This window comes from Meleagris gallopavo, chromosome 29 (genome assembly GCF_905368555.1).
Source record: "Meleagris gallopavo chromosome 29, MGAL_WU_HG_1.1, whole genome shotgun sequence".
In the NCBI taxonomy this organism is placed as follows: Eukaryota; Metazoa; Chordata; class Aves; order Galliformes; family Phasianidae; genus Meleagris; species Meleagris gallopavo.
The window spans coordinates 235195-249915 of record NC_139432.1 but is presented as its reverse complement, the minus strand read 5'-3'; the positions used below and the strand labels follow the sequence as shown (position 1 = coordinate 249915).

General features: G+C 48.6%; 1 protein-coding gene and 1 pseudogene across 2 annotated transcripts; both read left to right on the top strand.

Annotated features, from left to right (window-relative positions):
* The first annotated feature begins 1159 nt into the window (after positions 1–1159).
* Positions 1160–9357, top strand: LOC146542524 (uncharacterized). Its single transcript, XM_085210756.1, is given in 3 exon segments — positions 1160–1518; positions 1689–1718; positions 1721–9357. Coding segments are annotated over 3 exon segments (582 nt in total). The 5' UTR covers positions 1160–1343; the 3' UTR covers positions 2098–9357.
* Positions 9358–12544: 3187 nt separating this feature from the next.
* Positions 12545–13157, top strand: LOC116217820 (T cell receptor alpha variable 4 pseudogene; annotated as a pseudogene). Its single transcript, XR_014879988.1, has 2 exons — positions 12545–12682; positions 12805–13157. The product of XR_014879988.1 is annotated as a T cell receptor alpha variable 4 pseudogene (transcript).
* The last annotated feature ends 1564 nt before the right edge of the window (positions 13158–14721 follow it).

Below are 14721 nucleotides of genomic sequence, written 5' to 3'. Positions count from 1 at the left end.
CCTCCTGTTTCTGCCCCAGAGATGAGAGTATGGAGGCAGAAGTTGTGCAGGATCTTTTCCAGATCCCCAAAGAAAGGCACAGCAGAAAATTGCAAAAGTAAGTGTTGGATTTATTAAGACACAATGAGATGAGCTCTAGAGACAGCAAATACATCCCAACTCCTTTCTGGTGCTGGAAACCCCATCTTTCCTCAGCATCAGACAGAAACAGTGGAATTTATCTGAGTCACACTGTGCAGACCCTTCCCATAGAGAGATCAATCTTCTCCCCATATGATGGAACTCTGTTTCTGACATTATATCCACCGGCACAGAGAGCACATCTGAGCATAGTGCACTCTGGCCGATTCCATCACTGCATTTTTTCAGGGATAAGGGAAGGGCTTCTCAAGCCTGCTATACAAGGCCCCACAGAGCAGATTTGTCTAGCCAAGGTCAGTTGCTTCTAAGACTTCAGCAAGGCTCCCACTACAATTCCCTTTTAATCACAGTCTCTCCGTACAACATCAGGAACACACTTAGGACATTGTCGTGCAATGATATTTCCCCAGAATCTATACTGAATGAGGTTCAGCTGCTGTAACAAGGAGGGTCACTGTGCCTCCAATGGAATAGGGGCAGGTCTTGGCACCCAACAAAGTGTGACTAGGGAGGGTTTTATCCCCATAACCAATCTGGCATACAGCCAAGGCTGAGAGATGTGAGCTTTAGCCTGTTGAAATGGAGTGGAATCATTGGTCAGAGACTGTGCAGAAAGATGAGGGTGGGGGTGATTGTCTGAATATTCGTCTCTGACATCCAGGCACACATTTGATTCCGGTTGAGACTCTTGGGGTCTCCATAACCGTGTCTCCAAGCTCCCTGTTCGTTTCTCCCGCGAATTCAAACACTCGTGCCCCCTAAACCCAGTCACCCATCCCGGCCCTGCTGCCGGCCTTTTTCTTGCTCCTCGAGCGCCGACATCAGCACCGTGGGCAGCAGCAGGCCTGCAAGACCCGGGGCTCGGGGAGCTCTCGGGGTGCCGCGTTCCCGGGCAGCAGCACACGACCCGTACCGCTGCCGGGTTTTCGGAGATGTGGCAGCGCCGGACACAGCCGGGGGACCAGAGATCGGCCGCGTCGCTCTCCCCTGTCCGTCTCGTCCCGTCTCTCTGTGCTCTCGCCTGCCCTCCCACCGGGGCAGCTGCAGGCAAGCAACGGTTATCTTCTGTGCCAAAGGAGGTTTCGCAGCAGTCCGCTCACCGCTTACGCGTCCGCATCCGGACTAAACTACAGGACACGCAGAGCCCAAACTCCGCTACCCGCGCACAGGCGCCCAGCACTCGCAGCCCGGAGCAAGCCCGGATGACGCCGGCGCAGGGCACAGCCCCGGGGCGGAGCTGTTGGCGGCGTTGGGGAGGAGGCGCCGCGGGCGGAGCAGAGCCGGGGCTGGCGGGGGCAGCGCGGCGCGGGCGGCGGAGCGGCGGGATGCGGCAGTGCCGGGCCGCGGGGCTGGCGGGGCTGGCCGCGGTGCTCCTGGGTGCGCGGGGCTGCGGCGGGGCCGCACTGCGGGGGCTGCGGGGAGCAGCGGTCGGGTTCGCCTCTGGCTCTTCGGCCTGTTCCAGATCCTTGTCCCTCTCTTCTCCTGCATGAAATTTCTGTGGGAACAAAATCATTTTCTAATTTTTCTTCTTGTTTTCTTCTCGGCAGTGGCTGTGAGCAGAGCCCAGGTGCAGCAGGAGCGGCGGCAGAGACCACCGAGGGCATCGAAATCAATATCACCTGCTCACACCCCAACATACAGTCCAGCGAGGTCATCTACTGGTATCGTCAGCTCCCGGGCCGAGGACCCGCATTCCTCGTCAGCGCCGTTAAAGTCTCCAAGGAGATGCCGGACCCGGAGGGGCGGCTGTGGGTGTCGGCAGACCGCCGCTCCAGCGCCCTGTTGCTCGCCCGGCCCCGGCTCGGTGACGCGGCGGTGTATTACTGCGCGTTGGGTAGCACGGGAAGCGAAGCCGGGGCTGCGGCCGGGCACGAACCGCTTAGGGCGGGGCGGGGGCACAGTGCCGTCCGGGCCCGCAGGGGGCGCTGCCTGCATGACCGCCAAACTCCATCCTGACCAGGGTGCACCTCCCTGAGTTCTCGACAGAAATGAGCACTGCACCCATAGCAGCCATTGACAGCCAATGTGAGTCAGTTATGTCTGAAGTGAGTAGGACAGCACAATTGGCAGCACGAGCTGTGTTTAACAGCAGAGGGACATCCACAGAATTTTATTCCACCTTCTATCTTCACATTCTTCCCCACGGTTACACTGATGAGAGCAGGTGGAGCTCTGTTCCTGGGATCCTCCAGTGTGGTTTGCCTCTGTGGCCTCCTACACAGTCCTAGTTTTTCCTGTGAGCACAGCAGTGTCTTTGTTCTCTCTTTGCTGGATGTGTGAGGGTCGTTGTTGGAAGAAACACTGCAAGGGAAAGTTCAGTGGCCATATCTAGTGCCCAAGAGAGGAGCCTCTTCAGTGTTTCACAGCCTCCCACTCTTCTGGGAACTGAGACTGGTTTTCTTAAACACTCATCTTACAGCCACAAAGAAGAAAGCCATTCTCCCTGAGCAGCTCTGGAGGCCATAAACAGTGGGAATCATAGAATCATAGAATTGCTTGGTTAGAAAAGACCTTCAAATCGTCATGTCCAACTGCAAACTAACCATACTACCCCAACTCTAACAATCCTCCACTAATCACGTTTCATGTCTTTGTTCTTTCCATTGCCATGTTGTGAGATCCTGAGGGTCTTTGTTAGCGACAATGTCCATCATCTTTACTGAGGAGACAGAATAGGCCCAGGGGGTGACTGGCGCTCCCTGGCAGCTGAGGATGCTGCCAGCAGCAGTGGAGGTGGAGGATCCCAGAATGGTGCTCTGGGGGAAGAAACTGAGAATTGTTTCAGGCAGGATCAATACTACGGAAGAGAGAGCTTGATAATAGTGGTGGAGTTCTGGTACTGCTTGACACTGGAATCATTTGAGCTGCAGTTCAGAGCTTTTGGGTTGCAGGGTTGGCATGGCAGGCAGTGGTCTCAGCACACTTCTTGATGTCAGAGATGCAGTTAGGAGAGCAGATCTGGAGGAAGCAGGAGATGGATGAGGACCACTTTGGCACCACACCATGAGGGAACCAAGGCACATGTAGTTCCAGGACCCAGAAAGTGCCACTAGGTCCTAAATAGCTACCACTAAGACCCTAGATTGGCACAGGCCCAGCCTCTCTCCATGCCAGATCTCCCAATTTTCTTCATCCATGACAAGCAGCCCCAAGATTTGGTATGGAACAAAGCTGATAGCAGTTGAGAGGTCCATTGAACTGATATGTCCATTGAGCTGAAAACTCCTTATGGAGAATGAGTGGTACAAGGTGGGGCCTCACACTCACCATATTGCCTACAAGAAGGAGGTAAGAATAATGGATGAGGGAGAAAGGAGTTTTTTACCCTTTACAATGGGCCTAATCTGCCCTATATTAGGAGGCATCCTTTGTAACTGTGATTATTTTCTGACAAGTCCCTCTTGAATATGTAACGTTGTAGCTAATGATAGAGGCTGTTGTCATAGTTTCAAGTGTGACAGGGAAAGGGAGTTCCTTTCTCCCCTTTTCCAGGGAGAAGGAAAGAAAAATGACCCAATTAAGATAAGGAGAGGTAACAAATTTACTACAAATAGTAAAAGAATATAAGATGATAATATGAAAGAGAGTTACAATTAATAACTCAAATGGGAGAGAGAGAAAGGCTATGACCATGCTGTTGGAACCCAGAATGCTCTCAACCCAGAATCAGAGATCGCGTAGGGAACAGTGGAGGTTCATGGGAATAGTAGTTTTCTTGGAGTGTCAGAACTCAATTGAAACTGCTTGAGAACATGGGAGCAAGAAATACAGCTCTGCACTGCACTGTGCTTCTGCACCCAGTATCCTTCTGCATGATGTCATGATATGGAATACTGATAAAACCAGTATATCTGTGCATTGGCTTCCTACACTGCTGTATTCTTATATTATGCCATTCCCCAGCAAAAGGCATCTTTTGAGTGGCAGGAAAAGAAGCCCAAGCATTTCAAGAATTTCCAGGCAACACCTGTAATCGTGGTATTTCTACTAAGATAAAAAAGAGAAGAGAAATGGAAGCAGACTGAGCCAGTGGAGAGCCTTCTGATTATCTTTTCTCAAGAAGTCAGTTAATTAGCCTTGAATTTCCTCACCTCTCTTAATGAGATCTCAAAATAACCAGTATACTCTTGATGTAAAACACACAGTACCTAGGCTTGTTTTCTGCCACAAGTGAAGGTATTTTGAGAAAAACTCACGGGCCTGTTTCCTCACAAAAGGAAAGAAGGAAAGAAACCACATTGTTGTAGAAACACAAAGGATGTGGAAATGATGGAAGTAAGTTATTCTCAGAGGTGCACAGTGATCAGATGATAATCATACCATTTAGAGCCATGTAAGTTCAGTTGAGCTATTAGAAACTCCTTTTCTTTCTTCTAACCCTGAAAATTCTTAGGTAGTGTAGTAGGTGATCCAAGAATTGTCTCCAGTCTTAGAAATGTGCAAGATATTCTGGGCATATCTCTGTCAATCCTCATCTAATGAAACCTTCTCCAAGTTGAGAATCTGAATGAACAAATTCTACTAGTCCTGTCCAACCTAAATTGTTCTAAGATTCAGTGGGAAGTAAGAAGAGTAAGAATATTTGCATTTTCTATGTTTATTAAAGGCTGGACAAACAGAGATTACAAAATGTTTACATGTGGAAGGGATTTTCATTTTTTTTAATTTCTTCCCAATGATCTTTTAAGAAGGCAGACATAGAGATAGGATGAGATAGCTTTGCAGTATTTTTTTTTAACATATAGTTCAGAATATATTTTTCTTCTTCTTTTTAGCATTATTATTCTATTATAGAGATTTGATGAAGTCATTTTGAGACTCTACAGCTTTTGTTGGAGCCTAGTTCCTCACTTCAGTTGCATATTGGCCCATTCCAACCAAACACAGAGAGACACCTGGGGCTGCTTTACTGCAGGGTTCCTTGCCTCTTTCTGGGGACCTGGGAAAAAGATATTGTTGTCAGGTGATGGAGGAAGGAAAAGGGAGAGGTGGTATAAATATGGGGGGACATCTGTTCCCATAAGAAGAGTTACTATTTCCAAATAACTGGAGGTCTGAGGAGAGGGTAAGTGGGGCAGAACATCAGAAACTCTACAGTGTCCATTAGGCAAGTACAAAAGAGTAGATATTTATTGCAACAGATGGGAGGATTCCACTGGAAGCTCAGATCAGAAACACAGCCTCCCTGGCATGGGTACTCCAGAGTCACCACATCTCCAAGCTATGAAGATTTAGGCTGAGGAAGAGACACGTGTAACAGCTGAAGGAGGGAGGACCCCATCTTCAGCCATGCTAAGGACAAGCATATTCTCATCCTCAATTTATTCTTTTGGTCTCTTTGCCAAGTCATTTCCTGCAGCTCTGCAGCTCTGTTCTCTTAGGGCTCTTGGTGGAGATGTGGTTTTCTGAGGCTTTCTGACACGTGCAGAAGGATCAGTCTCAGCATGCACCTCGGGTATCTCATCCTCACTGCCTGGGGCAATCACTGACTTGTTGATAATGTTGCTGATGACATGTTTCTTTTCTCCAGGAGACTCTTCCCCGTGTCAAATTCTCTCTTCCAAGAACTGCTCTTGAATTATTGGAAAAAATGCTGTGCAGCATTAGATCATGCCTTGCTTTTTCCACCAGTTTTCTCATGATGCTGTTAATGCTAGAAAAGAAAATATGAGGTGGAGAAGACCATCTCAATCATCTCAGACCTCCTTCCAGTCCTTCCCTCTTACCAACCATTCTTGTCCCTTTGCATGTCCCTACTAATCTGTCTGGGCCCAATGTTTCACATATGTATCATTGCAGAAGCTTTTTTCTACTCTTTAAATACTTTTTTTTTTTTTTTGCTTGGCAAGATACTCACAGAAGACAGCTCAAATTGGATGCAGGAACGCAGAAGCTTCTCATCCCACTTTGGTGTTCTGCCAGCGTCTGTTTTGTCTGGCACATGTAATAGAGCATGCACTGAATACTCATTTCCTTCTGCATGCCAGCACTAGCATAGCTTTCTTTTCCCTCCGTTCCTTGAGATTAGGTCCATCTGAGTGGAAATGGAAAGGGTACCCAGCTCTCCCCTGGTAGTGCTGATTCCCCTGAGCACTCAGAGATCTGCAGAGAATCCTCTTACAGAAGGGTCTGAACTCAGTGGCTTCAGAGGAAAGACAAGGTGATAAGAGAGATCAAACCCTGGAACTCTCCTCCTTGGAGACAAGACCATTTTTACCATGGGCTGTGAAGAGGGCATGTGGTCCATTCTGAGTTGTATGCTATTCTGCACAGCAGGGGCTGGAAGAAATCAGTCAGAGACTTGCTTCAGCCTGGCAGAACCATGCAAAATTCATCCTTGTCCTCTAACTTTTTCCCAACTCCCAGCAGGCTGGACCTTGCCTGAGAGGGCAGTTCTAGAGAACATAATGGTGCTGGTACATGACTTCAGCAAGAATTCAATTCCCCAGGCTCCACCTGGGGAAATCTCCAAGTAAAGAGGAGATGGTGCAGGTTTTCTTGTGCATTTGACAAACCCATGTGGAAATGTCCCCCCGCTTTGCTCCATTCAGGTTGGCCTCATGTCATGGTTTTGTGGTTTGTTATCGGCAATCCGCATCACAGCACCATGTAGCATGCTGGGAGTTTTAAGATTTAATGCTGCAGTTCTGTTCTCAGAACAGAAGAGCAAACTGCAGCTCCCAGAAGACTTCATTATACTTTTTCCATTTTCCATTCAGAGGGAAAAATAAAACTGATTGGGAGTCACGAGATTTTTCTGCTTTTGCCCACCTTGGCTCTGTGTGCTCCCTGGCTGTCTCGCCTACAACATTAGAGTAAGGCCCTTACTTTTGGACATCCTCTTTCATTTATTTGATTAATTATCTTCAATTCCAATTACACTGTATTATATTGTATTATCTCACAATTCACTATCATTTTTAGTAAGTTAGTTCTTTCCTTAAGTTGTGACCACTGCTTTTTCTTATCTGGGCCCATTTCCCTACCGCCCCCCTACCCCCCTTCTCCTTTTCCCAGGGAATGGGACCGTGGCTCATTTTGTCCCCCTGTCACTGGACTAGGCCAGACCAGGCCAAACCATGACATTTTTTGAGTGCATTGGCCGGGAAATCAAACCAAACTTTTTAACCAGCCACAAACAAGAGATTTATTAGAGTGCCATATGGAGAACCATAGCTCTTCATTAGAGAGCTCTGATGCTCTGACCTTCACAGAAAGACTAAATTGTAGGCAGATGGTCTGCCAAGTCTGGGCACTGCCCCAAATTTTATTATTATTATCATTATTATCATTATTATTGGCACCATGCCAATTATGAAACTATTCTTTATTTTAGAAGGGTTATATGAGGGATTAAATGCCATTATGGTCAGAATTATAATTCTTAGAATGTACTGGTTTCTTATTAAGTCTGCCATTCTCTGTTTTGCAGTTATATACATACATAAAACAAATGAGAAACACTGGTGGATACACCTATCTGGTACCCGTATGCAATGTGGTATGGTTTGATTACTGAAAGTTACATCCCGAAAGCTAATTTTATAGACCACACGGTGTTTAAACAGGCTTCTAGATTCTCCTTTGGTTTCCCATATGTTTTTGAAATGCTCCATCTATAACATTCATGTTGATCCAGTTATCAATCTCCCTGAATGTATTCCTCCTGATTTACATTATCTGGAGGAAGCTTTCCCCAAACCCAGAGAATACTGAGTGGCAGGGAGTGTGGAGGGGTTTAGGAAAAATCTGACAGAGATGGGGACTCGCAGTGTCATTAAATTTCACTCTTGAACACCTGCAGAACCCCAAGAACCTAAGAAAATATTTAAGTCATAAGCGATGTTATGGCTTAGTAGATCTGAGGAGGCACAAATTATTTGGGACATGGTTTGTGTTTACCAAGTCCTATACAATACTATTTTGGAGAGAGAGAGTTTCCAAGCTGAGATCCAAGCCGAAAGGGGAAGTCTCTGAGTTGAATGAGAAATAAAGAGCATTAAAACTACACAGCCTAATCAATTACAGAAGGCACCAGCATCAATGTCAGTATCGATTGCCCCTATGGAAGGACAGAAATGGAAACAGGTGTGATTGCATCAAAAATGGAAAGAAGACGCAGAGGAAGCAGAAGAAGATCCAGACGAGGGGTCTTCTACAAAACCACAGTCACCGAGAAAGGCAACAGCTAAAAATGACAAGAAGAGGAGGGCAAGGAGGAGGAGGTCATCATTACTACTGCTCATCAAAGTCTGAAAATGATTGAAATCCAAGGTTCAAGAAAAGAGTTTGCACAGCATCCACATGGGCTTATTGTCACCTGGTAGCATCAGTGTTGGGACACTGAGGCCAATTGCATGTTGCATTGTGGTAACAAAGCTCACCAACTGGGAAGCATTGTTAAAGACTCAGCTATTGACAGAGGAATTAGTAGACAGCTGGATGGAGCCGTCACTCTCTGGGAACAAGTGTTATTAGCCATAAAGGAAAAACATCCCCTCAAAGACAACCTGAAGCCTGAGATGAAGAAATGGACCACTATAGGAAAAGGTATCCAGTATTAGGGGGAAATAACCATGGTGGAAATGTTGTATGGCCCCATGTTTGCTCCTAATGATCTTCATGAAGAGCATGATCCAGAGAGAGTTAGGAGTACGTCGAGTATATGGTGGAAACTCACAAGAACAGCGCCAGAAAAGTATACTGGCACATGAGAAGCAATGTTCAAAAGATATGAGGAATAACAGAGAAGACCCCCAGTATTTGAGCTGATTATCACACTTCAAAATTTTGAACAGTTACTTCCACCACACACTTATATTTCAGCCTCCTCAGAAGTAACAGAAAGACCAAATAAAATGGAGAAGAAGCAGGATGATATACTGGAGGAACTGTCTCTATAGATTAATTTTGATGAGCTCATGGTGGTATCAGAAACACCTGATGAAGATCAGGATGGTCAAAACAGTCTACTGAAGAAACTGATCAAACTGATTAAAAGTGATAAACCCTGCTCCCCAACTGAATCATCAAAAATCTTAGCTATTAAAGGCAGATGTCTTCCAGCTTAAGCAAGTGACAGTAGTAAGTCTATATTGCATGGAGACCTGTGGAGTTACCTATGTGAGCAGGGAGAAGATATGAAGAAGTGGCATACAAAACCCACTCCTGCACTAAGAACACAGGTGAGAGAATTACAAACAGATTAACCACCAAGGTGATTGCTCAAGTTATTGCAGGTACTGACCGTGACTCACAAGAGAAGAACAGTGCAGGTAACAAATAGTGGGGCTCTGCCCTCAGCCAGGAGTTGGGGGGAAGGGATAATAGAGTATATTGGACTGTGTGGATTTGATGGCCTGGCACATCAGACCCACAGGAATGAGGAGCACTGGTAGACACCAGTTCACAGTGCACTTTAATGCCCTCGAGTCATGAAGGGACAGAAACAATTTATATTTCTGAAGTGATTGGGGCTTCTCAAGAATTGACTGTGTTGGAGGCCAAAATAAGCCTCACTGATAAAGACTGGCAAAAGCATTCTATTGTGACTGGCTCAGGGGCTCCATCTGTACTTCGTATTGATAACCTAAGATAAGGGAATTTTTAGGATCCAAAGGGGTATCAATGGGCCTTTGTAATAACTGCTGTAGACAGAGAAGGTGTTAAGCAGTTGTTTGTTTTGCCTGGCCTATCAGAAGATTTGTCTGTTGTAGGGTTGCTACAAATGGAAGAGCAACAGGTACTGACTGCACAGGCGGCAGTACTGCACCAACAGCGATTCCTTGCTCCTCATTCAAAAGCTGATTCGCCAACTAGAAAGTCAGGAAGTGATCAGCAAAACTCACCTTTTAGTAGTCCCATACAGCCGGTGTGTAAAGCCAATGGAGAACAGAGGCTGACAGTACATTATTGTGATCTGAATGAATTCACACCCTCACTGAGTGCTGCTGTACCACATACCACACACGCTAGAATTCCAGTACGAATTGGACTAAAAAGCACCCAAGTGGTATGCCACACTGACAATGCCAGTGCATTCTTCTCCATTCCCCTGGCCACAGAATGTATGCATTCATTTGGAGGGGGGTTCATTGTACCTGGAATTGTTTGCCCCAATACTGGGAGCACAGCCCAACCATTTGCCACGCATTGATATGGACTGCACTGGACCAGGGTGCAGTCTCCTGACACGGGTCTAGGCTCGATCAGGCCAAACTGTGACACTTCAGGAGGGCATTCACATGAAAATGCAGCAGGTGGCATAGGTTTTTTCCTGAGTGGACACTAGAGTACAAATCTGGCAGTGCTGAATGATGTGGGCTTCAGCTGGACAATAGTGCTTGCAGTTTCTGTCATCCTTCTTAATTATCTTCACAAAACTGAAAAAGGAAAAAGCTTGTCAGACACTGGAGTTCTTAGCCTAGCAGTATCAGGACCACCTATGTGAGACCGGGCACCAAATTACATCTGTGGGTGGATTGGACATTTTCCATGGGTGATATAAAGGAAGCAGGTAATTTGAAAGGGTCCTCAGCAAGTTTGACACACCAAACTTTCAGGATGCCATTCAGAGGGAGCTAGACAGGTTTAAGCAGTGGGCCCAGATGAACATCATGAGGTTCAATAAATCCAAGTGCAAGGTCTTCCACCTGGGTTAATGGGAACCCCATTGCCAATACAAACTGGGGGACAAAAGGATTGAGCACAGCCCTGCCAAAAAAGACCCAAGGGTACTGGTGGATGGCAAGCTGGACATGAGCCAACAATGTGCCCCTGCAGCCCAGAAGGACAGCCGTATCCTGGTCTGCATCAGCAGATGCATGGCCAGCAGGTTGAGGGAGGTGATCCTTACCCTTTGTTCTGCACTGGTGAGACCTCATCTGGAATACTGTATCCAGATGTGGAGTTCTCAGTACAGGAGTGACATGGACCTGTTGGAGAGTGTCCAGGGAAGAGACACAAAAATGAATGGAACACCCCTCATATGAGGACAGGCTGAGAGAGCTAGGGCTGTGCAGCCTGGAGAAGAGAAGGCTGCAAGGTGACCTGAAAGCAGTATCTGAAGGGGAGCTACGGGAAAGAAGGGAACAGACTCTAGCAGAGTTTGTGGTGGTAGAACAAGAGGAAATGGCTTACAAGATCAGGGAGGGTAGATTTAGGTTAGATATAAGGAAAAAATATTTTACAGTGAGGATGGTGAGGCACTAGTGATGTGGTTGATGCCCCATCCCTGGAGATTTTCAAAGCGAGACTGGATAAGGCCCTGGGTAACCTGATCTAACTGTGTTGTCTCTGTTCATTTCAGGGGAGTTGGCCCTCAGAGGTCCCTTTGAACTCTAAGGATTCTGTGATTCTATCATCCCAGGTGTCACATGGCTCTATTTGTCACTATCTGCTCCGTGTCTCTCCTAATCTTGGAAGGAATAGCCTCACCTTTAACACAGTGGGGAGTGATCAGCACCTGTAGATCTCAACATTTTCCTTGTTGTCTTGCTATGGAGTGGGTACCATTAATATCATTGTCCATTTCTACTGTGATAATGGGCCTCTTCTGAGGTTGCCCTGTAGGAGTACAACGTTGACTTACACTCTTGGCTTTATGGTTCCTATCCTCATCATGCAATATGATGTTTTCCATGGCTGTTTCCAAACATCTGCAATATCTTTATAGTTCTTCCTGTGCCCTTTCTCACTCACCTGAACCCGTTCTCCACTTGTGCTTCATGTGTCACCATCATTCCCTCATCCTGAGGAGCTTTCTTGCAGTGTTTACTAAAAAGTATTTTGCAGTTGAGACTAGCATTGTTTAGGCACTGGATGAGGATTCCCTGTGAAGTAGTCATGGCACCAAGCCTGCTGGAGTTTAAGAAGTGTTTGGACAATTCTCTCAGACATAAGGTTTAATTTTTTGTAAATACTGTGCAGAGAAGGGACAAGGACTCATTGACAACTGATGTCAGCCTGGGTCACTACTTTGGGATTCTTAAGGGCCCTTCTCGCAAGAGGTGTACCTGCTCCTGGATGTCTCGGGATGACACTGCTCTCTGAAAAATTCACACGACCGTTCCCGCTGCCGAGTTTCCAGAGCTGCGGCAGCGCCGGGTATAGTCGGGGGACGAGGGCGCAGCCGATGCCGCGCTCTACACTCCGACACGATGCCCTCCCGCTGGCCACTCTGGCTGGGGACGCTGCAGGCGAGCTGCTGCTTTCTCCTGTGCCTGAAGAGCTTTCACAGCCTTGCCCCAGCTCTCCGCGCACACGGCCGTGCCGCGGGCAGCGCAGAAGGACGCGCAAAGCCCAGCTCGCAGCAGCCAGAGTCCCGCTGCCCGCGCACAGGCGCCCAGCACTCGCAGCCCGGAGCACCGAGTGACACCGGCGCAGGGCGCAGCCCCGGGGCGGAGCTGGCGGCGGCGAGGAGGAGGCGCCGCGGGCGGAGCAGAGCTGGGGCTGGCGGGGGCAGCGCGGCGCGGGCGGCGGAGCGGCGGGATGCGGCAGTGCCGGGCCGCGGGGCTGGCGGGGCTGGCCGCGGTGCTCCTGGGTGCGCGGGGCTGCGGGGGGCCGGGATCGCGTTCATCTCTGTCCGTGCGGCTTCTTTCTGACCTCTCTCCTTTCTATTGGAATAAGGGGATTTTTGAGTTTTTCTTGTTTTCTTCTCGGCAGTGGCTGTGAGCAGAGCCCAGGTGCAGCAGGAGCCGTCGGCAGTGACCAGCGAGGGCACCGGCATCAACATCACCTGCTCACTTCCCCATACAGAGCGCAATGATTACATCTACTGGTACCGTCAGTTCCCGGGCCGGGGCCCCGCATTCATCGGGTTCATTCACGAAGGCTCCAAGGAGTTGCATGACTTGGCTGGGCAGCTGTCGGTGTCGGCCGACCGCCGCTCCAGCACCCTGCGGCTCGCCCGGCCCCGGTACGGGGACGCGGCGGTGTACTACTGCGCCGTGAACCCACGGGAAGCGAAGCCGAGGCTGCGGCAGAGCAAGAACCACATCGGGCGGGGGGCGGGGCGGGGCGGGCGGGGACACAGTGCCGTCCGGACCCGCAGGGAGCGCTGCCACTCCTTCCGCCGGGGCCGCCTCTCCCCTCCGGGCCCCGCTCGAGCTGACATTGCTGACATGGAACATGTCCCTCGCACAGCTCGGCATCCCCCAGAATAAGGGATTCCAGCTGCACACCTTCATGAGCACGGCATGTCGAGATCACAGACACCTTCAAGTGGTCCCCACTGTGGCTCTCTTTTAAGACCATGAGCTTGTGTGACAGGATTCGGGATCTTTGGAAGTGAGGTCCAGGACTACTTTTTAATTAAACCCCCACAGACAGCTCAGGTCCCCACAGCCTCAGGATGGGATGGCAGAGAGAATAAGGAAAGGTAAATGCAAGACCAAGAACTCATGGGCTGAAACAATATATAAGGCAAGCTCAATGACAAGCATGCAAGTTAACCAAAACAATGAATTCACTCACTACATCTAATCAGTAGGCACGTATGCAGGCACATGTTCAGCCACTTCCAGGAAAGCAGGGCTCATCACGCAGAACAGTTTCTTGGGAAGACAAACACCATCTCTCCAAACATCCCCACTGTCTTTCTTCTTCAGCTTTTGTTGCTGAGCATGACCTCGGGTGGCATGGAAAGTCTTTGGTTGGTTTGGTCAGCTGTTTATGATAAAGAACGCAACGGCACAAATCTTTAAGCAAAAAGGGAGACAAGGAGAGGTACCAGAACTCTTCAGCCCCTAACTGATGGGCCAAGAGGGAACTACAGGTGTAGCTTTGAAGTGGGGGAGCCTGAGCTTTGTGAGTGACAAGTGAAAAGATGAAAATGAAGATTAGGAACGTCTGAGAGGGTCCTGTGGGAGTGCGCAAAATTTTTAAGGAAGGCTTAGAAAGGGGGAAAGATCAAAGGTGTGGGAAATGGGGGAGTGGGGAGGAGCAAGGACAAAAAGTTCAAGTCAGTACACCTGCTGGGATGATCACTCTGCTCCAGAGAAGCCAGGTTCCACACAAGGCTATTAGCTGTGCTGAGGGCCAATGTTAACATTAATGGGGTGCATTATGTGGGAGTGGTGTGAATCTAATGGGTGAAGGTGAGTGCTTCCACAGGGGAACTGCAATCCTGATTAGCCAGAGAGGAGAACAGGACATGCCTCTGAGCTTAGGGCTCATAAGAGAAATGGTGTTGTTACCTGTGGGTGTTGCTATGGCAGTGAGTGCCCTGCCTGTGGAGCCAGCAGAGTCATTTCCGGCAGCTCTGTCATCTTGGGGCTGGGAGGTGGTTTTCTGCCTCTTTCTCACTCAGCAAACAGGAGGCTCGGTCTCAGCATGCACCGCAGCTCTCTCGTCCTCACTGCCTTCCTGGGACAACTGCTGGGTAAGTGCAGGCTTTTAATCAAGGCATCCATCTTCTCCCCACGAAGCCCTCACCAGCTTCACCAGGGCTTTGAGGCAAACAGCTCCTGAGTAACAGTAAACCTTGGGCAAATTCTGACTGACTGTTGTGGCTTTGCACCAGTTCTCTCAAGGTACTGCTGCTCTTGGAAATGACAAGGGAAAATGGAGAAGAGAGAACTC